This window comes from Budorcas taxicolor, chromosome 23 (assembly GCF_023091745.1).
Source record: "Budorcas taxicolor isolate Tak-1 chromosome 23, Takin1.1, whole genome shotgun sequence".
Classification (NCBI taxonomy): Eukaryota; Metazoa; Chordata; class Mammalia; order Artiodactyla; family Bovidae; genus Budorcas; species Budorcas taxicolor.
The window spans coordinates 5603140-5629927 of record NC_068932.1 but is presented as its reverse complement, the minus strand read 5'-3'; the positions used below and the strand labels follow the sequence as shown (position 1 = coordinate 5629927).

Here is a 26788-nt window from a genome sequence, read left to right as displayed (position 1 = left end):
ACAGAACTTCCTTTGCAACTGTGGTATCTGTATATGACCTTCCACTACTTTTCTTCCCAAAGCTCTTAACCTGATGAAGAGCATAATTGAAACTATGTAACCTCATATTCCTGGCATATAAGAATATTTTAGCACAGGAACACTGAGAAATCTGTGAAAAATGTATTGAAAGTTTGTAGTTTTCCCTTAAAGGAAGGTTATTTGGCAAAAGAAAAATACCACACTCCCAGAATGTTTGCACCATGAATATTTTACAACTCCAATGCTATTTTACCAGAAGCAAGTTTTTGATATGCCTTCTCGAGGAGCTGTCCGTATTTCGGCAGGTAGCAATACTTACTGTCTGTAGCTGACCAAAACCACCAAGATGGCAGGAATACAGCAGAGGATGATGATGAAGGCCAGAGCCAGCAGGGCCCCTTCGGTATAGCCGAGACTTTCTCCTCGCTTTTTAATGCTGGTCACTGCCTCTGGAGTCCGGATCTCCAGAATGCGTCCTCCTTCCCCATAATATGGCTGAAAGTCTTTATTGATATCAAGCAGTTTGCCATCTAAAAATCTTTATTGTTAGATAAACAGTAAAATCAATATTAACAGAGAAGGCCTTTTAGTAAACAAAATATTTTTGGTAATCTCTTGTAATATTTTGTTTAATTATAACATAAGCTGAGTCAGAAATCTTATAAATATGAAAAGTGTATATAAAAAGCAAGAGCAATAGAGTAACAGTTCTATGTGAACATATCAAACATACTAATAACAATGACCCTTACTATGCTTATAGACGGCAAAAGTAAATAACAATATTATTGAAATTTATATCACTATGTTGAGATTATTTATGGTAAGTTATTCAGGTGGGATAAAATATAAATTCTAAATTATATAGTACAATTTAAAAATATATTCCTGCATTTTATTTCTGTGGTTCTCAAAATAATTCTGTAAAATAGAACCTTAATACTGATTTACTATAGACCACAAAGTTACTAAGTTATGGAACAAATCTGAGATACCAACCCAAGTCTTCATAGTATTTAATTAGGTTTCACCAGACCACCCTAAATGTCAACACTCTCAAATCTCAAACCAAAATATTTTTATGGGAAAGAATGAACAAATTAAAAGGTTTTCTTCTTCCTAGGAACAGAATACTAAATAAATGATGCAGGCAGTAAATCAGTACATTCAGGATGATAAGAATTGGTGGTTGATTTATCTAGTGAGTGCCTGAGAAGTCCTTTCAGTGAAGTCTGACTCTGAGACCCAGGCTCTTCCACCTGTGGGATTCTCCAGGCCAGAATACTGGTGTGGGTTGCCATGCCCTCCTCCAGGGGATCTTCCTGACCCAAGGATAGAACCCTCATCTCTATGTCTCCTACACTGGCAGGCAGGTTCTTTACCCACTAGCGCCACCTGGGGAGCCCAATTTATCTAGTAGTTCTTGTAAACCATTTCTCTAAATAATGCATTTCCAACTATGAGTATTGTGTTAGGGAGAAGAATTAAGGAATAATTGTTACTTAATTTAATTAAACTGAACAATTTTGTCACCTATTTTATGCTGTAATTAGCAGACATTTTTTTTAAAGACTCCTCAGGAACATTTAAATGATCTTTTACATATCCTATAATATTGATATAACAATTATGTTCTTAAAACCACAAAACCACAAATGTCTTAAGTTATTTGTATTTTAATTTCTTAAGACTTCTATCCATAAAAAGTGAAATGTCCTACTGTAGAAAATAGAAAAGCAAAATAGTTCAGAAAGCAAAATTACTCAAATGCCCATAATGCAAAGATAACAGCTGCTAATATTTTGGTGTACTAATCTTTTTTTTGCTATTAATAAGCAGTTTTATATATTTATAATTACATAGCACATACAAAGTGAAAATATCATTTTAGAAACATGTTTTAATATAAAATACTGATGTGAAAAATACAAAGAAATGTGAAAGAAAGATTTAAATGGCTCAAAATCTCACCATCAAACAGTAACTGAAGATTGCTATCCCTGTGCATTTTATAGGCCATTTCTTCTCTTTTGATACTTTTTACTCTAATTTTCCAAGTGACTGTGCTGTCTTTAAATCTAGTTAAACATGCTGTTCATAGCTTCTTTACAGAAAAAAAAAAATAGATGCCTGATATCAGATAGGAATCCTTAGATAGTTTATTAACCTTTCAATTTAGGAAACCTAATGGTTCAGATAACTTGTTTCAGTTTTAAAGCTACACAGGGTCAGGGGGGTTCATGTTTGGGATCGCATGTACACCCGTGCTGGATTCATGTCAATGTATGGCAAAACCAATACAGTATTGTAAAGTAAAATAAAGTAAAAATAAAAATTTACAAATTTAAAAAAATTAAAAAAAAATAAAGCTACACAGGTTTTTATTTGTTAGCATACTATAATACAAGGCAGTTAGGATGTGTGTTTGTTTTTATTTTTTACAAATATGCTTTTGTAGATGAAAAATATACTTTTCATATCAGTTTTTCCTAGGTCATTTTCAGATATGTTTGGGAATACAATAAAGGTTTTTCCATTTTTCCAAGCACTAAATTGGAATGGAATTGCACAACACTTTGTTTGAATGTTTATCAGATAAAATAAGAAATTCCAAATGAAGTACAGATTAAGAGTTACATCACAAGAACTGTATCACTAGACACTGGGAAGGATCAGAAGTAGACAATGAGCATAAATTGCAGGGAGAAATTATTCCTATCATAAGGACAACAGATCACTATTCTATTGGATTTTTACTGGATTCTCATTGATATCCAAATCACATAAAGGGAGATTTATTAGTCTTTTTACACTACAATAATTCCATTATTTAGATATTTATTTTGGTTTATTTCTCAGTTTAAAAAATCATAAGTATTTTTTTTTTTACTAGAAGAGAGCATCACATTTGAATCCAAAACTGATTTAGAACAGTTTTTTGCTCTATATATGAGAAAAAAAAATTTATCTAGGCAAAAATCCTTGAGGCATAAAATTTTCCTTAAAATATAATGAATTCGATTCCGTTGAATTTTGGCATTTTATCATACAGATGGAATTTAAGGCATCAGTTTTTGTTCCTTTATGATTAAGTCATCTTTATTTCTGTTTCAATGGTTTAAAAACATACTCAGTTGCTTTTAAAGGACATCTGACTACATTTTCATTGATTCTGCCTGTGATGTAATGAAATCTTTTAATTATACTTTCAGGTTTTGTTTCTGTGATAACTACTACAATTTTTACCTCAGTTCAGTTCAGTTCAGTTGCTCAGTTGTGTCCAACTCTTTGTGACCCTACTGACTGTAGCACTCCAGGTTTCCCAGTCCATCACCAACTTCCAGAGCTTGCTCAAACTCATGTCCATCAAGCTGGTGATGCCATCCAACCATCTCATCCCCTATCATCCCCTTCTCCTCCTGCCTTCAATCTTTCTCAGCATCAGGGGTTTTTTTCAATGAGTCAATACTCCACATCAGGTGGCCAAAGGATTGGAGTTTCAGCTTCAGCATCAGTCCTTCCAATGAATATTCAGAACTGATTTCCTTTAGGGTTGACTGGTTTGATCTCCTTGCAGTCCAAGGGACTCTCAAGAGTCTTCTCCAACACTACAGTTAAAAAGCATAAATTCTTCAGTGCTCAGCTTTCTTTATAGTCCAATTCTCATATCCTTACCTGAGTAGTGGAAAAACCATAACTTTGACTAGACAGACCTTTGTTGGCAAAATAATGTCTCTGCTTTTTAATATGCTGTCTAGGTTGGCCATAACTTTTCTTCCAAGGAGCAAGCATCTTTTAATTTCATGGCTGCTGTCACCATCTGCAGTGATATTGGAGCCCCCCAAAATAGTCTCACACTGTTTCCAGAGATATATGCAATTATCAAGTTGTATCTTGATTGTCCTCTAAGTTTGCTTTTACATCTTTTATCATTTTTTTCTTTCCCTTAATATGCTGTGAGCTTCTTATATTTATACTTCATTTTGCCAATTTGTTTTTCATATGCCTTTTCATTACAGGCAAGTCCAAATTTGGATAGTCAATGGATTTTAGATTTTCTCTCTAAAGATGGAAAAATGTACCCCAAAGAAAATTCAGGGCTTTTTTTTTTTTTTTTCATATTTTTTTCTGATTTCAGGACTAAGAGCTCTATTGTCTCCCAAGATCCATGTCAATCCTTGAAGTTGAAATCTAACTGACTTTATCTGGAATGTACACTAATCCACATGTAGTCAATATGAGAAGAGGAAAGGCATACTCCAAATGGCCTGAGGGTTCCAGCCTGCTACCATGTAGAAGAAGGTCGACCACACTATTCTTTTGTGGAACATTTTTTACCAGAAAGAGGTAAAGATTCAGGACATGTAAAACACATATACCATTTGTCTTATATGGTCTTGTTTTCTGTTGGGAACATTAAACTGTTTTCCAGTGGTTTCTATAAGAGAATTATTTCCAGAGATATAGTCTACTCTGAGTCATCAGAATGTTATTTCTTTTATTTTGTTTTTCAGCATTTATTACTGATACTGTTTTTCTCCTTGCTTACTTCTTTTAGGAAGGAAATAAAGCTGTCAGATTCAAGATCAATAAAGATGTGATATTTGTTCTTTATTCTCATCCATAGTCTACTTAGCTGCTTGTCAAAATCCTTTTTACATCTAAGGGTGAAGTGAACAGATCCCTTCCTAGCATTTCAGTTCAATTCAGTCACTTAGTTGTACCCGATTCTTTGTGACCCCATGGACTGTAGCATGCCAGGCTTCCTTTTCCATCACCAACTCCTGGAACTTGCTCAAACTCATGTCCATTAAGTCGATGATGCCACCCAACCATCTCATTCCCTATCGTCCCCTTCTCTTCCTGCCTTCAGTCTTTCCCAGCATCAGGGTCTTCCAATGAGTCAGTATTTCACATTAGGTGGCCAAAGTATTGGAGTTTCAGCCTCAGCATCAGTCCTTCCAATGAATATTCAGGACTGATTTCCTCTAGGGTTGACTGAGTTAATCTCCTTGGAATTGAAGGGACTCTCAAGTGTCTTCTCCAACAACACAGTTCAAAAGTATCCATTCTTCGGTGCTCAAGAATTGATATTCTTTATAATCTATATTCTTGATATTTCTTTATAATCCAACTCTCACATCCATATATGATTACTACAAAAACCATAGCTTTGACTAGATGGACTTTTGTTGGCAAAGTAATGTCTCTGCTTTTCAGTATGCTATCTAGGTTGCTTATAGCTTTCCTTCCAAAGAGCAAACTCCTTTTAATTTCATGGCTGCAGTTAACCATATGCAGTGATTTTGGAGCCCCAAAATATAAAGTCTGTCACTGTTTCCCCTTCTATTTGCCATGAAATGATGGGACCAGATGCCATGGCCTTAGTTTTCTGAATGTTAAGTTTTAAGCCAAATTTTTCATTCTTCTGTTTCACTTTCATCAAGAGGCTCTTTAGTTCTTCTTCACTTTCTGGCATAAGGGTGGTGTCATCTGAACATCTGAGGTTATTGATATTTCTCCCAGAAATCTTGATTCCAGCTTGTGCTGGAATACATATATGTATTCTGCCCTACATATATGTTAAATAAGCACAGTGATAGTATACAACCTTTATGTACTCCTTTCCCTATTTGGAACCAGTCTGTTGTTCCAAGTCCAGTTCTAACTGTTGCTTCTTGACCTGAATACAGATTTCTCAGGAGGCAGGTAAGGTGGTCTTGTATTCCCTTCTCTTTAAGAATTTTCCACAGTTTGTTGTGATCCACACAATCAAAGGCTTTGGCATAGTCAGTAAAGCAGAAGAAGGTGTTTTTCTGGAACTCTCTTGCTTTTCCAAGATCCAAAGGATATTGGCAATTTTATCTCTGGTTCCTCTGCCTTTTGTAAATCCAGCTTGAACATCGGGAAGTTCACGGTTCACGTACTGTTGAAGCCTGGCTTGGAGAATTTTGAGCGTTACTTTGCTAGCATGTGAGATGAGTGTAATTGTCCTAGCATTTAGAAGTTAAGTCGCTCAGTCGTGTCCGACTCTTTGTGACCCTGTGGACTGTAGCCCACCAGGCTCCTCCATCCATGGGATTCTCCAGGCAAGAATACTGGAGTGGGTTGCCATTTCCTTCTCCAGGGGATCTTCCTGACCCAGGGATCCAACCCAGGTCTCCCGCATTGCCGGCAGATGCTTTAACCTCTGATCCACCGGGAAGCCCATATACATTATCATGTGTAAAATAGATAACTAGCAGGAATCTACTGTCTAGCACAGGGAGCTAAGCTAGGCTCTCTGTGATGACCTAGAGGAGAAAGGGGATTGGGAGGGATGCTTAAGATGTCGGGGGTATATGTATACATATGGCTGATTCACAATGTTGTAAAGCAAAAAATAACATAACATTGCAAAGTAATTATATTCCAATATTTAAAAAATAATAATAATGAATAACTCAGAAAAAAGTACAGTATGTAACCACAGACCATCCTTCATTTTACCTTGATGATTCAGTGTCGCAGTGTACATAACCAATGTAGAAAAGAGGAGGGTGATCAGGAAAATGTATTTTGTACTTCAAAAGCCCACACCTAAATGGTGGAGGAATGACTGCTTGTTTCCGTGATCAGTAAGCACTGTCGGTCTCTGAAATAGTTTCATGGAGTGGGCAATGGTTAACATATCTGCCCACATCCTTAGCACTTGGATCTGCTTAATAAAGTAAACCAGAAATGAACTACTATTTTCTCTACACCAGTCCACAATTCTTTTAACTAGGTTCTAGTATTTAGTTTTCCAATTATTTGAATTTTCAGTATTTTAACTCTTTTTCCTCGATTTAAGAAGTTGAAAGAAGTTTTGTCAGACCTTGGTAGTTAGATTCATTTAAAATTATGTATTTTTAAACATTGCAATTCTAAATGCATTTTCTAAAATATATCAGCTTTTTCTACTTTCTTTTTCTCTTATTTACTATCTGAACAGGCTAATGTTAAGTAGCCTAGGCATATAAAAAATATGTACAAGCTAAAATTGTATTTGCTTATTTTCAAATTTAATTAAGTTTTGTTTTAAAATAGAATTGTCTGTTTCTGCTCAGGAGGTAGAATGCCACAGGAGAATGTGGCACCCACCCTAATGACTGGAAAGTCTATAAAGTTGAAATTATAAATTTTGCAAGCATAAAGAAAAAACCTGAATTGCAAAGGGTAACAGTTAGAAAAAGTAACCCACAAACACACATGGGGTTTGCACTTATTTGCAAACTTTTCCTTATTGACCACCATAAAGATAGATTGGGTGCAAGTCAGGGAAACAGAGAAAATCCTCTATATAGTGAAGGGATATAGGAAGTAATCAGCTAAGGCTGGGGTGCTCTGCTCTCTGCAATTCCCTGGACCTGTATCTCATACAAAGCAAGAGCTACATAGAGAGAGAGGAAAGAAAGCTTAAGTGAAGGTCCACTGCTTCTGGAAAAGAGTTATGAGCAAAGTTCACCCCATCTGGGAGAGATTAAGGAGATTTCTGTAGCCAAAGACCCTGCAAAGTAGAGGTCTCCTACCTGTGCGGGAGGGTCAGGGACTCTCTTACACACAAGAACCTCCACAATTATGAAGCAGATTATGGATGCCACAAGAAGGAGCAAAAGAAAAGATGAGAAAGCCCTGTCCTCAGTCCTAAGCACACAGACTAGACAATGAAAATAGAACCTCCCAAACCCATCATTGCCCCATCCCCACCTTAAGAGTAGAACCATGCAGCAAGCAAGGGCCATTTACTACATCAGGAGAGTAAGAGAATGGAGAGAAAGCCCTCATCACAGACATTCAGGGACTGCTAAAAGATACAGAAAGCGGGAGAACTAGACAGATAGTTCAGGTATGGGAACCGTCACATAGGGACTCTAACACAACTCTGATTAATATTTTATGAGATCTAGTGTAAGGTGGAAAACATGCCTGAAATGAGAAATTCAGTAAGGTGGTAGAAACTGAAAAGGAAATAGAAAAGGTAGAAATAGAAAAGGAAAAAACATTTTTTGAAAGACATAAAAATAAAGAATTCCTTTAATGTGCTTAATGAAAGGCTAACACAGATGAGTCAGAGAACTTGAAAAAAGGGCAACAGAAATTATCCAAACAAAAATATAAAGAGACAAGAATGTTGGGGGAAAGGAGAACAAGAATAAAACACTCAAAAGTTATGAGGACAAAACAACTTTTAATGGGAGTCTCAGCAAAGGAATAAAGACAGAATAGGGTATAAGATATATTTGAAGATATTTTGTCTGAGAATATTCCAGAAATGAAAACAATAAGAACAAAAACTCCCCAGACAAAAATGCAGATTAAAGATACTCAAAGAACCTCAAGAATAAAAGCAAGATAAAAATGATATGCATAAATTGTAAAAAAATCTAAGCAATTCAGATAACTCAAATTGAGAAAAATCAAAATACTCATAACCTCATGAAATAAAATATGCAATTAAAGAGTATCAATGTCATTCTAGTTTTCTACACATTTATATGCTTATTTGGATTTTTTGATATAGTTAAATCAGTTTTCAAAAATTGAAGTGAACACCTTAGATGAAGTACTTTTTTGTTTTTTTTCTAATGTTTTTCCAGCAAATTTTAACATTGTTAGCTTTTAGGATAAGGGAAAATTGAGAGGATAATCTTATTTCCATTGGTCTGGACACTAGGCAACAATCCTAAGTGAAGTTGCTCAGTCATGTCTGACTCTTTGCGACCCCATGGACTGTAGACTACCAGGCTTCTCTATCCATGGAATTTTCCAGGCAAGAATACTGGAGTGGGTTGCCATTTCCTTCTCCAGGAGATCTTCCCGACTCAGGGATTGAATCTGGGTCTCCCACATTGTAGGCAGACGCTTTACCATCTGAGCCAACAATCCTAATGTCCTAGTGTATTCGTTCAGTGTTAAAAGTAAATATACAAAACGTTTTATAACTTTAGAATAGATAATAATGTCTGATAATATCTTTGCATTATCAGCCTTGCATTATGTAATATACCTATGCAATTTCATTACAAAACATCTCAAGAAACAATTCTAGGGTTTAAATTAGACCAGTGTTTCACAGCTATTAGCTCAAGGTGAAGAGTACTAAGAAAAAATTTTTAGTACTTCACAGATATTCTGTCCTCTCCGCAATATAATTTTTTTTAAGTTTATAGTTACTATATATTTTTTGCTTTCTTCTTGGCTATAATAGTTATTGAATTGAATTTAGAGTTCTATTCTTCACAATATAACATAGGTTTGGGAAAAGTTGTCTAGAATGAACAATGTGTACCTTATACTTCATATTGTCAGTTGAAATCAAATTGGCTTCAGTTTCCAAATCTTTTATCTCTAAAATATTTTTAAGTACAATTCAAATTATAATCAACATTATTTTGCTCTCTAGAGATAGGGTGTCATCCTAAAGAACAGAGATATTTTTAAATTTAAGAAAACAATTTAAATTCAATCTATCATTATATTTTGAAATAAAACCAAAATGTATATAAAAGAATCCAGATGAATTTAAATAATTGTTAATAATGACAATTAATAGAAAGAACATATATAAATTACTTTTAAAATCATGCGAAGAGTTGACTCATTGGAAAAGACTTTGATGCTGGGAGGGATTGAGGGCAGGAGGAGAAGGGGACGACAGAGGATGAGATGGTTAGATGGCATCACTGACTCGATGGACATGAATGTGAGTGAACTCCGGGAGTTGGTGATGGACAGGGAGGCCTGGTGTGCTGCAATTCATGGGGTCACAAGGAGTCGGACGCCACTGAGCGACTGAACTGAACTGAACTGAAAGAACTTTTAAATTAATAAAGTAAGCAAACATTGACTTAGTAGACATGAATGCGGCTTCATTTGGATGATGATTCTAAAGCCTGAGAGGAAGCAATTGCTTCAGTCATTTGTGTTTCCTCACAGTGATTAGTATGTTATTTTGCAAATGGCCCAAATACCTATTATATATAAATTTATTTTATCTTAAATATTAATACTTGACAACTATGTCTTTTAAAAAATTAAGTTGATATTAAATCGTATTTTATTGTTGTTAAAATAAGAATAGTTGAATGTTGATGAACAGATATAAAGTAAAATTAAATTCAGGATTCATGAGTTTTAATAAATAAATGGATAAACATATGCTTACTAAATAAAAACGTGCACCCATATATGGACATACATGTAAATTTATGTATGCATATATTTATTTTTGTGCTGTTTATTATATAGAGAGATAAAGAAAAACTAAATTCTGAAATAATGGGTTTGGGAGATATATATGTAGCTTATACATATACACACACACATCTCTGAATATTTGGAATATACACATTTTATTATATAACAATATGTATTTTTACTTTATGTTTTACTTTGGATAAGAATCACATGTCAAGAATATTTTGAACACTAGGTGTCTCTAAAGTAAAGGAGAAATTAACAACGACAAAAGCTGTTCTAGAATAACTTCCGAAGGAGATTCTATAACAGCATTTTGTTTATGATTCTGGTAGTTTCCTTATTTTTAGGATTTATAACTCATATACTAAAATTCACACCAGGATGAAATGTCACATGAACTTAGGTGGAAGTGACTATATCCTCTACTCTCCACCAGCAAGTCAGGGGAAAAATCAGATACTAATTTTTGCCTATACTGGAAGACCTTGAAGAAATTAGGCTTATTCTTAAAATTCAAGCCTATTAACATCATTGTAGGCAAACTGCCACTTTAAGAATGAATCTGTGGTTTCCCCTCTAAGAGCCAGGTTTGTGGAGTAAGAGTGGAAGAAGATACAAGGTGATCTCATTGAACTGCTCCTTCCTCTTAAGCATAATGGATCTTCTGACATCTCAAGAGAAAGATCCTCCGAGTTCACTTATCTTACACTCAGACATGAAAATTCTAGGCTTGAGTGCCCTAGGCATTGCTGCTTAGATTACTATTTTTTTTTTTTCGCTCACACTTCACTTTGAAGAACAATTTGGTGGGTTTTAAACTTTTAAGTGGGGATTCCCTTGTAGCTCAGTTGGCAAAGAATCTGCCGGCAATGCAGGAGACCATTCAATTCCTAGGACGGGAAGATCCCCTGGAGAAAGAAAGAAACAGCAACCCACTCCAGTATTTTTGCTTGGAGAATCCCATGGACCGAGGAAACTGGAGAGCTACAGGCCATGGGGTCAAAAGAATAGAACGTGACTTAGTGACTAACCATCAATCACCACCAAACTTTAAGTACTTAGCCTCACTGTGGTTTTGATTTGCATTTCTCTGATAATGAGTGATGTTGAGCATCTTTTCATGTTGTTGTTAGCCATCTGTATGTCTTCTGTGGATAAATGTCTGTTTAGTTCTTAGGCCCATTTATTGATTGGGTCATTTATTTTTCTGGAATTGAGCTGCAGGAGTTGCTTGTATATTTTTTAGATTAATTCTTTGTCAGTTGCTTCCTTTGCTATTATTTTCTCCCATTCTGAAGGCTGTCTTTTTATTTTGCTTAAAGTTTCCTTTGCTGTGCTGAAGCTTTTAATTTTAATTCGGTCCCATTTGCTTATTTTTGCTTTCATTTCTAATATTCTGGGAGGTGGGTCATAGAGGATCCTGCTGTGATTTATGTCAGAGAGTGTTTCGCCTATGTTCTCCTCTAGGAGTTATATAGTTCCTGGTCTTATGTTTCAACCTTTAATCCATTTTGAGTTTATTTTTGTGTATGGTGTTAGAAAGTGTTCTAGTTTCATTCTTTTACAAGTGGTTGACCAGTTTTCCCAGTACCACCTATTAAAGAGATTGTCTCACAGGTCAGAATGGCTGCTATCCAAAAGTCTACAAACAATAAGTGCTGGAGAGGGTATGGAGAAAAGAGAACCCTCTTACACTGTTGGTGGGAATCCAAACTAGTTCAGCCATTATGGAGAACAGTGTGGAGATTCCTTAAAAAACTGGAAATACAACTGCCATATGACCCAGCAATCCCACTGCTGGGCATACACAACAAGGAAACCAGAGTTGAAAGATATATGTGTACCCAATGTTCATCACAGCACTGTTTATAATAGCCAAAACATGGAAGCAACCTAGATGTCCATCAGCAGATGAATGGATAAGAAAGCTGTGATAAATATACACAATGGAGTATTCAGTTCAGTTCAATTCACTTGCTCAGTCGTGTCCGACTCTTTGCGACTCCATGAATCGCAGCACGCTAGGCCTCCCTGTCCATCACCAGCTCCTGGAGTTTACCCAAACTCATGTCCATCGAGTCAGTGATGCCATCCAGCCATCTCATCCTGCCCCCAATGCCTCCCAGCATCAGGATCTTTTCCAATGAGTCAACTCTCCGCATGAGGTGGCCAAGGTACTGGAGTTTCAGCTTTAGCATCAGTCCTTCCAATGAACACCCAGGACTGATTTCTTTTAGAATGGACTGGTTGGATCTCCTTGTAGTCCAAGGGACTCTCAAGAGTCTTCTCCAACACCACAGTTCAAAAGCATCAATTCTTTGGCACTCAACCTTCTTCACAGTCCAACTCTCACATCCATACATGACTACTGGAAAAACCATAGCCTTGACTAGATGGACCTTTGTTGGCAAAGTAATGTCTCTACTTTTCAATATGCTATCTAGGTTGGTCATAACTTTTCTTCCAAGGAATAAGCGTCTTTTAATTTCATGGCTGCAGTCACCATCTGTGGTGATTTTGGAGCCCCCCAAAATAAAGTCTGACACTGTTTCTACTGTTTCCCCATCTATTTCCCATGAAGTGATGGGACCAGATGCCATGATCTTCGTTTTCTGAATGTTGAGCTTTAAGCCAACTTTTTCACTCTCCTCTTTCACTTTCATCAAGAGGCTTCTTAGTTCCTCTTCACTTTCTGCCATAAGGGTTGTGTCATCTTCCTATCTCAGGTTATTGATATTTCTCCCTGCAATCTTGATTCCAGCTTGTGCTTCTTCCAGCCCAACATTTCTGATGATGTACTCTGCACATAAGTTAAATAAGCAGGGTGACAATATACAGCCTTGACATACTCCTTTTCATATTTGGAACCAGTCTGTTGTTCCATGTCCAGTTCTAACTGTTTCTTCCTGACCTGCATATAGATTTCACAAGAGGCAGGTCAGGTGGTCTGGTATTACCATCTCTTTCAGAATTTTCTGCAGTTTATTGTGATCCACACAGTCAAAGGCTTTGGCATAATCAAGAAAGCAGAAATAGATGTTCTTCTGTAACTCTCTTGCTTTTTCCATGATCCAGTGGATGTTGGCAATTTGATCTCTGGTTCCTCTGCCTTTTCTAAAACCAGCTTGAACATCAGGAAGTTCATGGTTCACATATTGCTGAAACCTGGCTTGGAGAATTTTGAGCATTACTTTACTACCGTATGAGATGAATGCAATTGTGTGGTAGTTTGAACATTCTTTGGGATTGTGATTGGAATGAAAACTGACCTTTTCCAGTCCTGTGGCCACTTCTGGGTTTTCCAAATTTGCTGGTACTTTGAGTGCAGCACTTTCACACATCATCTTCCAGGATTTGAAATAGCTCAACTGGAATTCCATCACCTCCACTAGCTTTGTTTGTAGTGATGCTTTCTAAGGTCCACTTGACCTCACATCCAGGAAGTCTGGCTCTAGGTGAGTGATCACATCATTGTGATTATCTTGGTCTTGAAGATCTTTTTTGTACAGTTCTGTGTTCTTGCCACCTCTTCTTAATATCTTCTGCTTCTGATGTCCATGTGTAGAGTCTTCTCTCGTGTTGTTGGAATATGGTGTTTGCTACGACCAGTGAGTTCTCTTGGGCAAACTCTATTAGCCTTTGCCCTGCTTCATTCTGTATTCCAAGGCCAAATTTGCCTGTTACTCCAGGTGTTTCTTGACTTCCTAGTTTTGCATTCCAGCCCCCTATAATGAAAAGGACATCTTTTTTGGGTGTTAGTTCTAAAAGGTCTTGTAGGTCTTCATAGAATTGTTCAACTTCAGTTTCTTCAGTGTTACTGGTTGGGGCATAGACTTGGATGTATTACTTAACCATTAAAAAGAATACATTTGAATCAGTTCTAATGAGGTGGATGAAACTGGAGTCTATTATACAGTGTGAAGTAAGCCAGAAAGAAAAACACCAATACAGTATACTAATGTATTTATAGGGAATTTAGAAAAATCATAATGATAGCCCTGTATGTTAGACAGCAAAAGAGACACAGATGTATAGAACAGTCTTATGGACTCTGTGGGAGAGGGAGAGGGTGGGATGATTTGGGAGAATGGCATAGATACATGCATAATGTCATATGTGAAATGAAATGCCAGTCCAGTTTCGATGCATGATACAGGATGCTGGGGGCTGGTGCACTGGGATGACCCAGAGGGATGGTATGGGAAGGGAGGTGGGAGAGGGGTTCAGGATGGGGAACATGTGTACACCCATGGTGGATTCATGTTGATGTATGGCAAAACCAATACAATACTGTAATTAGCCTCCAATTAAAATAAACAAATTTATATTTAAAAAAGAAAATGTAAACCACTTGTAAAAGAATGAAACTAGATCACTTTCTAACACCACACACAAAAATAAACTCAAAATGGGTTAAAGATCTAAATGTAAGACCAGAAACTATAAAACTCCTAGAGGAGAACATAGGCAAAACACTCTCCAACATAAATCACAGCAGGATCCTCTATGATCCATAACCCCCCCCCCCCCAAGAATTCTGGAAATAAAAGCAAAAATAAACAAATGGGATCTAATTAAAATTAAAAGCTTCTGCACAACAAAGGAAACTATAAGCAAGGTGAAAAGACAGCCTTCGGAATGGGAGAAAATAATAGCAAATGAAGCAACTGACAAACAACTAATCTCAAAAATATACAAGCAACTTAGGCAGCTCAATTCCAGAAAAATAAACGACCCAATCAAAAAATGGGCCAAAGAACTAAATAGACATTTCTCCAAAGAAGACATACGGATGGCTAACAAACACATGAAAAGATGCTCAACATCACTCATTATCAGATAAATGCAAATCAAGACCACAATGAGGTACCATTTCACACCAGTCAGAATGGCTGTGATCCAAAAGTCTGCAAGCAATAAATGCTGGAGAGGGTGTGGAGAAAAGGGAACACTCCTACACTGTTGGTGGGAATGCAAACTAGTACAGCCACTATGGAGAACAGTGTGGAGATTCCTTAAAAAATTGCAAATAGAACGACCTTATGACCCAGCAATCCCACTGCTGGGCATATACACTGAGGAAACCAGAAATGAAAGAGACACATGTACCCCAGTGTTCATCGCAGCACTGTTTATAATAACCAGGGCATGGAAACAACCTAGATGTCCATCAGCAGATGAATGGATAAGAAAGCAGTGGTACATATACACAATGGAGTATTACTCAGCCATTAAAAAGAATACATTTGAATCAGTTCTAATGAGATGGATGAAACTGGAGCCGATTATACAGAGTGAAGTAAGCCAGAAAGAAAAACACCAATACAGCATACTAACACATATATATGGAATTTAGAAAGATGGCAATGATGACCCTGTATGCAAGACAGCAAAAAAGACACAGATGTGTAGAGCGGACTTTTGGACTCTGAGGGAGAGGGAGAGGGTGGGATGATTTGGGAGAATGGCACTGAAACACGTATACTATCATGTAAGAAACGAATAGCCAGTCTATGTCCAATGCAGGATACAGCATGCTTGGGGCTGGTGCACAGGGATGACCCAGAGAGATGTTATGGGGAGGGAGGTGGGAGGTGGGTTCATGTTTGGGAGCGCATGTACACCCGTGGTGGATTCATGTCAATGTATGGCAAAACCAATACAGTTTTGTAAAGTAAAATAAAGTAAAAATAAAAATTATAAAAAAAAAATAAAAAAGAAAATGTAAATAAATAAATAAATACTTATAGCATTACATTAGGATTATCTCTGGGGGTAGGCAATGGCACCCCATTCCAGTACTCTTGCCTGAAAAATCCATGGATGGAGGAGCCTGGTGGGCTGCAGTCCATGGGGTCGCTAAGAGTCAGACAGGACTGAGTGGCTTCACTTTCACTTTTCACTTTCATGCATTTTCATGGAGAAGGAAATGGCAACCCACTCCAGTGTTCTTGCCTGGAGAATCCCAGGGAAGGAGGAGTCTGGTGGGCTGCCGTCTGTAGGGTCGCACAGAGTCAGACACGACTAAAGCGGCTTACCAGCAGTAGCAGGATGGGTTATATTGCAACCATAGTGCTGTTACAAACAATAAAAGTACTCACTTAAAAAGCTCATTTCTGTCGATGGCTCTGTTGGTTTGGGGATCGATTGCATAGACAGTCAAGTCACACTTGGTATAATCTTCTAGAGAAAAGGCATCACCATGCCGGCGAGCACCAATGGACTCCACCACAACCTTTGCACCAGGAATTTGCTCCTGAACATAGCGATCCAAAATCCTATAAATCAAACAAAGCACAAACATGACATTCGGACAGATTAACAGGGGGAAAAAATCACCCTCATCTTGAAATGCCATTTAGTAAATGAAAAATGATGACAGCCTGGTTTTTGCTAATGCTTAGTGAATACTATGGAGAAGGCGATAGCAACCCACTCCAGTACTCTTGCCTGGAGAATCCCATGGGCAGAGGAGCCTGGTAGGCTTCAGTCCATGGGGTCGCGAAGAACTGGACACGACTGAGCGACTTCATTTTCACTTTCATGCATTGGAGAAGGAAATGGCAACCCACTCCAGTGTTCTTGCCTGGAGAATCCCAGGGATGAGGGAACCTGGTAGCCTTCCATCTATGGGGTCGCACAGAGTTGGACATAACTGAAGCAACTTAGCAGCAGCAGCAGCAGCAGCAGTGAAAACTAACTCTAAAAAAAAATTCTCCATGTATTTAGAACATTTAACTCCCAATGATGCTAGAAGCTGAATAAGGTAGAAAGAGGTCATCAACCATGTCCTCTTTTAAGCCTAGAATTAAAATTTATGATACCAATTGAACTTCTACATGGCTCATGAGAAATGCCAACTATGTTGTACAAATAAAGCTGTCTGTGCTTTATAGGAGCCATGGGGTCTTAGAACTCTTGAGTTCATATGGTTGGTGTTATAAATTACACCTTTCACCAGATTTTGTGATACATACCATATAGCTATATACCAAGGTGCAAGAGTCGGATACTTGTTTCCCTCAGCGTATAAAGACCCTTAGAAAACTATAGCAGTGGAAGAATGTAGATATTTTGCTTTGCCTGATTGATCAGATTATGATAAAATCCTCAGAGGCTATTTAGGGACCACAAATAACTAAAGTGAAAGTGAAATTTTTAGTTACCAAGTCCTGTCTCATTCTGTGTGACTCCATGGACTATAGCCCACCAGGCTCCTCTGTCCATGGACTTCTCCAGGCAAGAATACTGGAGTGGGTTGCCATTTCCTTCTCCAGGGCATCTTCCCCACCCAGGGATTGAACCTGGGTCTCCTGCATTGCAAGCAGACTACCAGCTGAGCCACCAAATAACTAAAAGATATATCATTTAGTACAGAATTAGCAATATTCAATAGAAAGGAAATAAACAACAGTAATCCATAGGTAATTTTCTGTTAAGTATAATTTTTTTCTAATTGGAAAATGATTTTAATTGAAAGTATAAATTATAGCCAAATAAAGGCAATTTCCTTAATGTTCTTTTTCTTATTAAAAACTTCATATTATTAATTCTTGAAGATTAGCTCTAGAATGCAGATTATTAAATATAGACATTTATATGTAAATTAATTAATTTTAATAACTAAACATGACAAATAGAGTCCAAGCTGTGAAGCATTTGAGGGGAATGAGGAATAATATATTCTAAAGAATTTTGGTGCACCAGGAAATAACTTTTACTTCAGATGCCAAAATTGACCTGCTTTGTCCTCTATTAAAAAAATATATTGCCTTCAGAGTCTGGTATGTGCTTAGTTTGTCCTGTTGAAAGAGAAGCAGGATATGAAACTTTGGAGGAAATGGCTGTACCACTGAGCACAAGTCTATGGTGTGCACACCAGAGGGCATCGCCAATGTAAATGAAGTGTCTTCTTGTTTACTTTTAAACTGGTGTAGAAGAGCACAGTTGATGTTTCTCTTATTGAAGTACTCCTCATTCTTTTCCTTTTCTCTCATCATCAAGATTTTTTTCCTTAAACATTTAGAGGTATTTTGGGATAAAGTTAAATAAGGTCAGATCTGAAGTCTTTTTTTTAAACCTTTTTCTGATAAATATATTAAAACTAAATTTAAGTATTTTAAATATGAACATATTTTTAAAAAATCAATCTTTCTGTTTATCATCTAGGTCCATATACCTAAGCATTTCTACAATATCTGCCTATGCTATATATATATATGTATTACATTAAACATATACATATATACAAATATATATGTGTGATATTCATAATAATGAATTTTTAGACCTTGATCTTCGTATGTACACAGGTAAAGCGTTGCTTCCAATTTTTTAACCTCATTTTTTTAAATATAACTCTCTAAGTACTTACTTTGAATTGGCAAATATAAGTTAAAGCTATTGTTTACATTGCCCTTATTTATTTCACTCCACTTTATTCATTTATTAAGCCAGTTCACACATACATTTTGAAATAAAATGTCATGTGGATTTACAGTTCATAATTTCATCAAGAAATTCTACCAGTATAAGTATTTGCATGCCCTAGGTCACTGTCAATTTATGATATTATGACTTTGAAGGCTTTAATTATTAGACTTATGCTTAAAATGAATGTGGAGTGAAAGTGAAAGTCGTTCAGTTGTGTCCAACTCTTTGCCACCCCATCTGGAGTGGGTAGCCTTTCGCTTCTCCAGAGGATCTTCCCAAGCTAGGGATCAAACCCAGGTCTCCCGGATTGCAGGTGGATTCTTTACCAGCTGAGCCACAAGGGGAGTCCAAGAATACTGGGCAGCCTATCCCTTCTCCAGGAGAACTTCCCAACCCAGGAATTGAACTGAGGTCCCCTTCATTGTCAGAGAAGGCAATGGCACCCTGCTCCGGTACTGTTGCCTGGAAAATCCCTTGGACGGAGGAGCCAGGTAGGCTGCAGTCCATGGGGTCACTAGGTGTCAGACACGACTGAGTGACTTCGCTTTCACTTTTCACTTTCATGCATTGGAGAAGGAAATGGCAACCCACTCCAGTGTTCTTGTCTGGAGAAACCTAGGGACAAGGGAGCCTGGTGGGCTGCCATCTATGGGGTTACACAGAGTTGGACCCTATTGAAGTGATTTAGCAGCAGCCTCTTCATTGTAGGCAGATTCTTTACCAACTGAGCTATCAGGGAAATCTAACTTTAATAAAATAAGTTATATTATATATATATATATATACATATATGTATGCATATGCACATACAGGGAGAGAGAGAGGAGGATCTATAATACTCTTTATCAATCTGTAACATCTGTGTCATACACAAACACTGTATCAAGGGAGATGCCTGTGATGATGCTTACATAATGTTAATTGTGCCCTGAATCTAAATTCTTGGAAGCAATACATCAATTGAAAATATAAGTAGTATAATTGAACATTTGGCAGTATGGTATTTAATTATGGCAACATTTTTCAAAACAACAAACTGTCTGATATGCAAAGAATTAAATACAGTGTGAATGAATTGGTATAATAATTATAATATTTAAAAAATTAAATTTACATTTAGGGTTTATTGTTCTACTTCAGTTTAAAAGATCAGTAGCATACTCACAATATTTAGTAATAGGTTATTATGTGATCTTTAGACAAAGTTTCAAAGTTTCTATAAAGAAATATGTTAATAAAGTTATATGCATTATATGTTCACATATGTTTATATCTAAATATATGTATCAGTCAGTTCAGTTCAGTTCAGTCGCTCAGTCGCGTCCGACTCTTTGTGACTCCAGTGAATCGCAGCACGCCAGGCCTCCCTGTCCATCACCAGGTCCCAAAGTTCACTCAAACTCACGTCGATCGAGTCAGTGATGCCATCCAGCCATCTCATCCTCTGTTGTCCCTTTCTCCTCCTGCGCTCAATCCCTCCCAGCATCAGGGTCTTTTTCAATGAGTCAACACTTCGCATGAGGTGGCCAAAGTACTAGAGTTTCAGCTTCAACATCATTCCTTCCAATGAGCACCCAGGACTGGTCTCCTTTAGGATGGACTGGTTGGATCTCCTTGTAGTCCAAGGGACTAACATTTTACTGTGCTACCACATGACAGCTAATTATTTAAAATTTAAACTAGTTTCTGATTTAAATTAGAAATTGCAATCTATATAGCCTTCTTATAATAAATGTTGAAAGAAAAACTTTTTTTTTATGTGAAACATCTTTTTTTAAATCACAGAGCAAGAGAACTAATAAACAACTGGCTCAGTTAACTGATTTATTATCAAAGGTAGCTATTTTTGGTTGATTCACCTAAATTTTCATTTACAGCATCACTTATCCAATTTCTTATATGTGCCTTTCACCAGAAATTGTGTTATAAAAAAATAAGGGTAGCAGCTTTATGGAAATTGTTTTATAACTAAAACAAATATTTACTTACAGCTAGCTTTTGTTTTTTTACACTAAAACTGTTACACCAATCATCTTTTCAGTTACCCATTTGTGTGAATGAGCCACAGTAAAATTGCCATTTGATAGGTTTTTCTGGGCTTGTGTTAGAGCAGCTCACTCCTCCTCCACACACGCACCCCCCAAAATAGGTTGGGTTTCTAATTAGGTCTACCTTCTAAGAAGCATTGTGCAGAAGGAGTGGTTAGGAACCCAACCTGCTGCTAGCTCATAGATGTAGATTCTAATTAAATTTCCACCACTGGCATCTGTATGTTTGTGAAAATTACTGAGCCTCTCAAAATTTTAGGAAACTCTTCTCTGCAAAGGGGAAAATAATAATTTCTACCTCAAAGGCCTCTATGAGACTTTATTTAGATAACATCCAATTAGGCGCACAAAGCCCAGCAAATAAAAAACATGCCACAAATGTTAGCTATTTGTTGTGGTGGTTGTAAAAACTCTCCAGATTTCATGATTGCAAACCCTAGTTAGCCTTTTGTTGAAGTAAATGTTTTATATTTAACTAGCAACATAGGGAGCTCCACTCCAGGTACCTGTCAATATTTTTTCAAAAGCCTGGCTAAAAGAATCAATAGGCACTGCAGATGGCCAGAGGGATACACAGCATAGCACAGGCTTTCCTAATATTCTCTCTCATACAACAAACTTGTAGAGACTTTACCCAGACCATATCCTCAGCAATATTCCAGGTTCTATAGAACATTTTGTTAATGACATTAGGAGATATCTTCTCTAAGATGTCCCACAGGATAAAATCATTCCTCCAATCCTGCATTTCACTCCGAAATAGTTCTGCATTTCGATGGAAGTGATTTGTTGTTTGTTTGTTAGTTTTTTCTTAATTTTGTAACTTATTTATATTTTTTTTTCCATTTTTTTGTTTGCTTCTTTCAACTTTGGCCTTAAAATGATGAAAACCAAGTTTGTTTCCTACTTTGTAGTGTCTCTGCGGGATGTTTTAGCCTCTTTATTATCAGTCTCATTTTCATTCTTTCCACAATGTTTTTCTATTCTGTTTGCCATATTCAGTTTCTGGCTTATATTAAATGTTTTTTACCTTGTTTCACTGTATGAATCATTATAAACTGCCTTAATTCTCCTTGTATAAAGTTAAACATTAAAAAAAAAAACCTAAATGTAACCTCTATTACAACTTAGATATAAGTGAAATTATTAATAAAATAGTTTGTGTTGCTGCTGATACCAATGGAATTTTCTTATATAAACATGTGGTTGAATTTATTCCACAAGCTAATAAAACAGCAGCACCGAAAGGTAAATTGTATAGAAGTTGGAAAAAGTTAAGAGAAGAACTATAAAAATGATTAAGAGAATAAAGGCACCAATCATTGCTGATCAAGGTATCTGAAATGAGTGGCTGCACAAGAACGCAATATATTTATCTTGTACCATGGCCTGGAAATAATTATGAGATAATAAGCTGTTCTTTTTGGCAAAACGTCTGGATCATAAAACAAAAGAATATGAGAGCTATAAGTATTTTGAAAGGAAAAAAATGCCTACTATGTATCATGGAAATCTTTATAAAGCAGCTGTGATTCATGTTTTAAATGGAATCATAATATCATGATATTATTTTCATCTTGCAACTGCTTTCTAGTTATGTTCTATTTGGTGCAAGCAAAAACTCTGAAAAATAAACTGAATGATATGATATTTGGGAAAAGTAAATAGAGATTATAACACTTTACTTTTTTTCCCCTCTATTGTTTGCTTTAAAATATTTATTCAAATTCTTCTAAAATATATAGCACAAATAATAAGTTAAATAAAAATATTATAGTCAATATTATGGTACCTTCATTAAAATTATCTTTTATGAATTAAATTTATTTTTTATTTCCTACAGTGTAGCTCTGCGTATTCTTTACGCTTGCTCTTTTCTTAAGTAGAATATTTGCTCCAGCACTGCTTTATCTTTTAATGTTTGTATTCCCCTTACAGGGAAAACAAAAACAATGTAAAACCATCTCTATCAGCCCTAAAACTAAAAAACAGGGGTTTTAAAATGAATATTTCAATTCATTTTCAGTTAAAAAGATTCTACTTATCTCTTTTTGCAAACAATAGCAGTTGCTCAAATATATCAAACATTGTTTTTAAATAAAAATGAAATTAAAATGTCCTCAGTGGAATTCTAAAAAAGCACTATGTTTATTTATTTATTTATTTATTTTTTCTTTGTTTTCATTGTTTCTGGGGGAAAAAAAGCAAAACAATACATAGGAGCAAATGTATTGAATCTGACGAAATATGCAGTCTAAATGTAGCAGCTAAGCACCATTCTTTTATATGTGTGTATGTGTCTGTTGCTAAGAAAAATGGAAGAGGGGACACAATTATGTATTTACATTTTTCTATATCATATATATCAGATGGCAAATATAAATTTAGAACATTCATTTATTATCCTTCAATACTTTTTTCTTTCTCCCAAGAGAAACTGGTAGTTTCGACTATAAGCATTCAGAAATGTGTTAATCAATCAATGGTGAGTATGGACATTAAAATATGAATAAACCTATTGAAAGCAAACACATCAACATGCATGAATCTACTGAATCAATATACAGTAGAATCTAAAGAAAAAGTAAAATCTAGTTGAAAAGACTCTTTGTGACTCCATCGACTATAGCCCACCAGGCTCCTTTGTCCATGTAATTCTCCCGTCAAGAATATTAGAGTGGGTTGCCATCCCCTTTTCCAGGGAATCTTCCCTACCCAGAGACTGAACCCTGTCTCCCACATTACAGGCAGATTCTTTACCATCTGAGCTACCAGAGAAGTCCTAAAAGTAATTTGCTTTGGTTATTTCTTCAAAGTACATAAGTAACAGCATCACATACTGTTTTGCACAAGTCAAGTTGTATTCTGGGCTATCTTAATTTTGTAAAATATTATGAGTTCTTGTAACATAATGAGTTGAAAACTGATATTTCTGCTGGAAAGACAGGAAGTTACTTCTTTCTCTGTGAAAATAAAACCCCAAGCTAAGTATTTTAGAAAAATAGTAGGTGAATCCCTTTTGTCTCATAACAATGAATCACCTAGACTGAATAAAACCAAATTACATTTATCATTTTTTAAAGGAATCATGACATATACTTTGAATATTAAAAAAATTTGGATTTCATTTTATATTGAGCTTATGTTTTATTTTTATGACTGGCTTCAATTTATTTTACAGCTATTAGCTGCCTATTACAAAAAACATTATTTTCAAAAGTTGTGCTATTGAAATATCTATGCTTAATAATCTGATAAAATTAGATCATTTATAGTCATACTCTGTTGATAACCTCTTCAACTTCATCTTTGGTTAAGAATACTTGAACAAAATTGGTATGTGATTGGAGATATTTATAGCAATTCAAGGAGATATTTATAGCAATTCAATTTAGAACATAGTAGATAAGAAAAACTATACAACTATAAACTTTCAATACAATAAAATATTTCATACATCCCAGCTGGGCCTATATTTTTTAACATATTTTCATTGGTTTAATTGGATAGCACCATACCTAATATCTATAATGTACTCAGTTCGCATGGAATAAATGAGATAAATTCAAAAAAAATCTTAATGTAGAGCTAAAAATGTGACTGCAAGGAACAGATAATAGAGCTTTAACCCATTACTAAGTTGGGAAATTAGTATCATGATGGTGAGAGAGGAGTGACATCCAGGGCCTTTATTGATATGAATCAAGTATTGCCATATAAAGTCAATCCTTTCCAAGAACACAGCACCATTACTTTTGCATGTATAATTTTTATCAAATTTTTCAGTGTTCAAGTACGGCAAATATTATTTGGCTTCGTTTGCTCAGACCCAACACCTAGGAGTCATTACTGTTTCTTGCTTTTCCTCATATGTCCAATTTATAACAAATTCTGTAGGTTGTATCTTCAAAAGCATATCCTTTATTCCTCCCTGTGTCCATACCTACCATCAGTTCCAAACCACATTGATCCCTCTCTTGGGCTATTGCTCTAGACTCTTAACTGCTCTCCTGATTTCCCACTCAACAACCTTTTAAAACTGAAAGTTACAATGTTATTTCTCTGTGCAAAATATTTAAAGCAAACTTCCCAAAAAAATACAATGCAAGTTACACATATAAATTCAAATTTTCTGTAGCCACATTAAAAAATTAAAGATAAAAATGGTGAGGTGAATTTAATATATTTATTTAGCTGTGTATATCCAAAATGGTCATTTCATATGTAATCCATACAAAAACATTAAGGAGCTATTTTACTTTTTTTGGTATTAAGTCTTTGAAATCTGGTGTGTATTTTATACTTGCAGCACCTCTCATTTGGACTTGTCGCTTTTCATGTCCTTGAAAACCACATGTAATTAGTAGCTACTATGCATGTGTGTATGCTAAGTTTGCTTCAGTTATGTCTGACTCTTGGTGACCTTATGAACCATAGCCCATTGGGTTCCTCTGTCCATAGGATTCTCCAGGCAAGAATACTGGAATGGGTTGCCATCTCCTTCTCCAGGGAATCTTCCAGACCCAGGGATCAAACTCAAATTTCTTACTTCTCCTGAATTGGCAGGCAGGTTCTTTACCACTAGCTCCATCTGGGAAGCTCAGGACTTTCTATTTTACACAAAGTAAAATGTTAAAATCATCCAGGTAGCCTATGAGATCCTTCATAACTCATTTCCTACATTGACATCTATATCTTGATATGACAAATATATTCCTAACTGTGGATTTTCATATATGCAGTGTCCTCTCTCTGGGATAACTTTCTCTATCCTGACTCCCCACATCACCACAGACAAATGACTTTCTCCCTCACTTCTCTTAGGTTTCTGCTAGATTTCTGCTCATTAGAAAGGTTTTCCTCCATCATCCTATATGAAATAATACATGTTTCATAATATATATTGTTAGTTTTACCTGTTTTTATTATAGTTATTACTGCTTGACATCAAATTATGTATTATCTATTATTCTTATCCTATTTGCTGTTTTTCCCCTACAGAATGCAAGTTTCATGGGAACAAGGACTTTGCTTAAGTTCACTGTTAAATCTTCAGCGCTTACAACTAAGAACTACTCTTTATTTAATAACTAAACTGCCAGCTTCAGGACATGGATGCATACTCAGTCACTAACTCATGCCGGACACTTTTGCAACCACATGGACTGTAGCCCTCCAGGCTCCTCTGTCCATGGAATTTCCCAGGCAAGAATACTGAAGTGGGTTGCCATTTTCTTCTCCACAGTATCTTCCCAACACAGGGACTGAACCAGCATCTCCTAAATTGGCAGGCAGATTCTCTACCACTGGGTCACCAGGGAAGCCCCAAGATATGGATACTAGGAATCAAAAAGTTTAATTTCCTGGTCCAAGACTTCCTAACCACTAGTGGAGCAGGGTTTAAGCCTAGATCCTGTGAATTCAAAAGGAAAAGCCTTCCTAGGAAAAACTGCTAATTTATCAGTTGGGAATTTCACACAAGATTTTCTTCCTATAGGAGTTAGAATAGAAAAAACAAGCATTGTAACTTTTTCTCTTTACAAAATATAAAGCTCCAAATTAGGATTCACTAATTTAGAGCCCATTAGCTAAATCAGCCTTTCCTGCTCTTGAAAATAAAGTTTTATTTACAACAGGATTTTGCTATGATGATTACTAATTATTTTTAACATTTAAATATTTTAATAACAAAATTAATTTAACGAAATAGCAAAATTTAAATAATATCACTAAAAGTACAAATATTATTTTTAATTTATTATTAGTAAACTGTTAATATATCCCTTTATAGAAATTTCCCTGAGCTTCCCAACTCTAGAGCAAAATGCAGATAAAAATGATTAACGATAATGTGTTTATTGATTTGCTTTTCAACTCCACCTTTCCTCTCAACACTAAGTCTTATGCAGATTTAAGACAATATAAGTGCTGGCTTTTATTTTTTATTGTTTCCTAGATTTTCTTCCGGAGGGATTTTATAATTCTCACCCCAGAAATACACATTTTGGCTAGATTTCTAAAGTATGTTTTGTAAGCTCTATTCCAGGAGCTATAGATTAATTACA

At 35.9% G+C, this 26788-nt stretch overlaps 1 protein-coding gene across 1 annotated transcript in view; it reads right to left on the bottom strand.

The window, feature by feature from the left end:
* Window positions 1-26788, bottom strand: part of PCDH15 (protocadherin related 15) — an 898514-nt gene that overhangs the window by 32319 nt on the left and 839407 nt on the right. Inside the window, exons 30-31 of the mRNA XM_052660663.1 lie at window positions 16344-16520; window positions 341-559 (exon numbers count right to left, since the gene is read on the bottom strand). Of these exons, the coding sequence (XP_052516623.1) occupies window positions 341-559; window positions 16344-16520 (396 nt within the window). The remainder of the gene's footprint in view (window positions 1-340; window positions 560-16343; window positions 16521-26788) is intronic.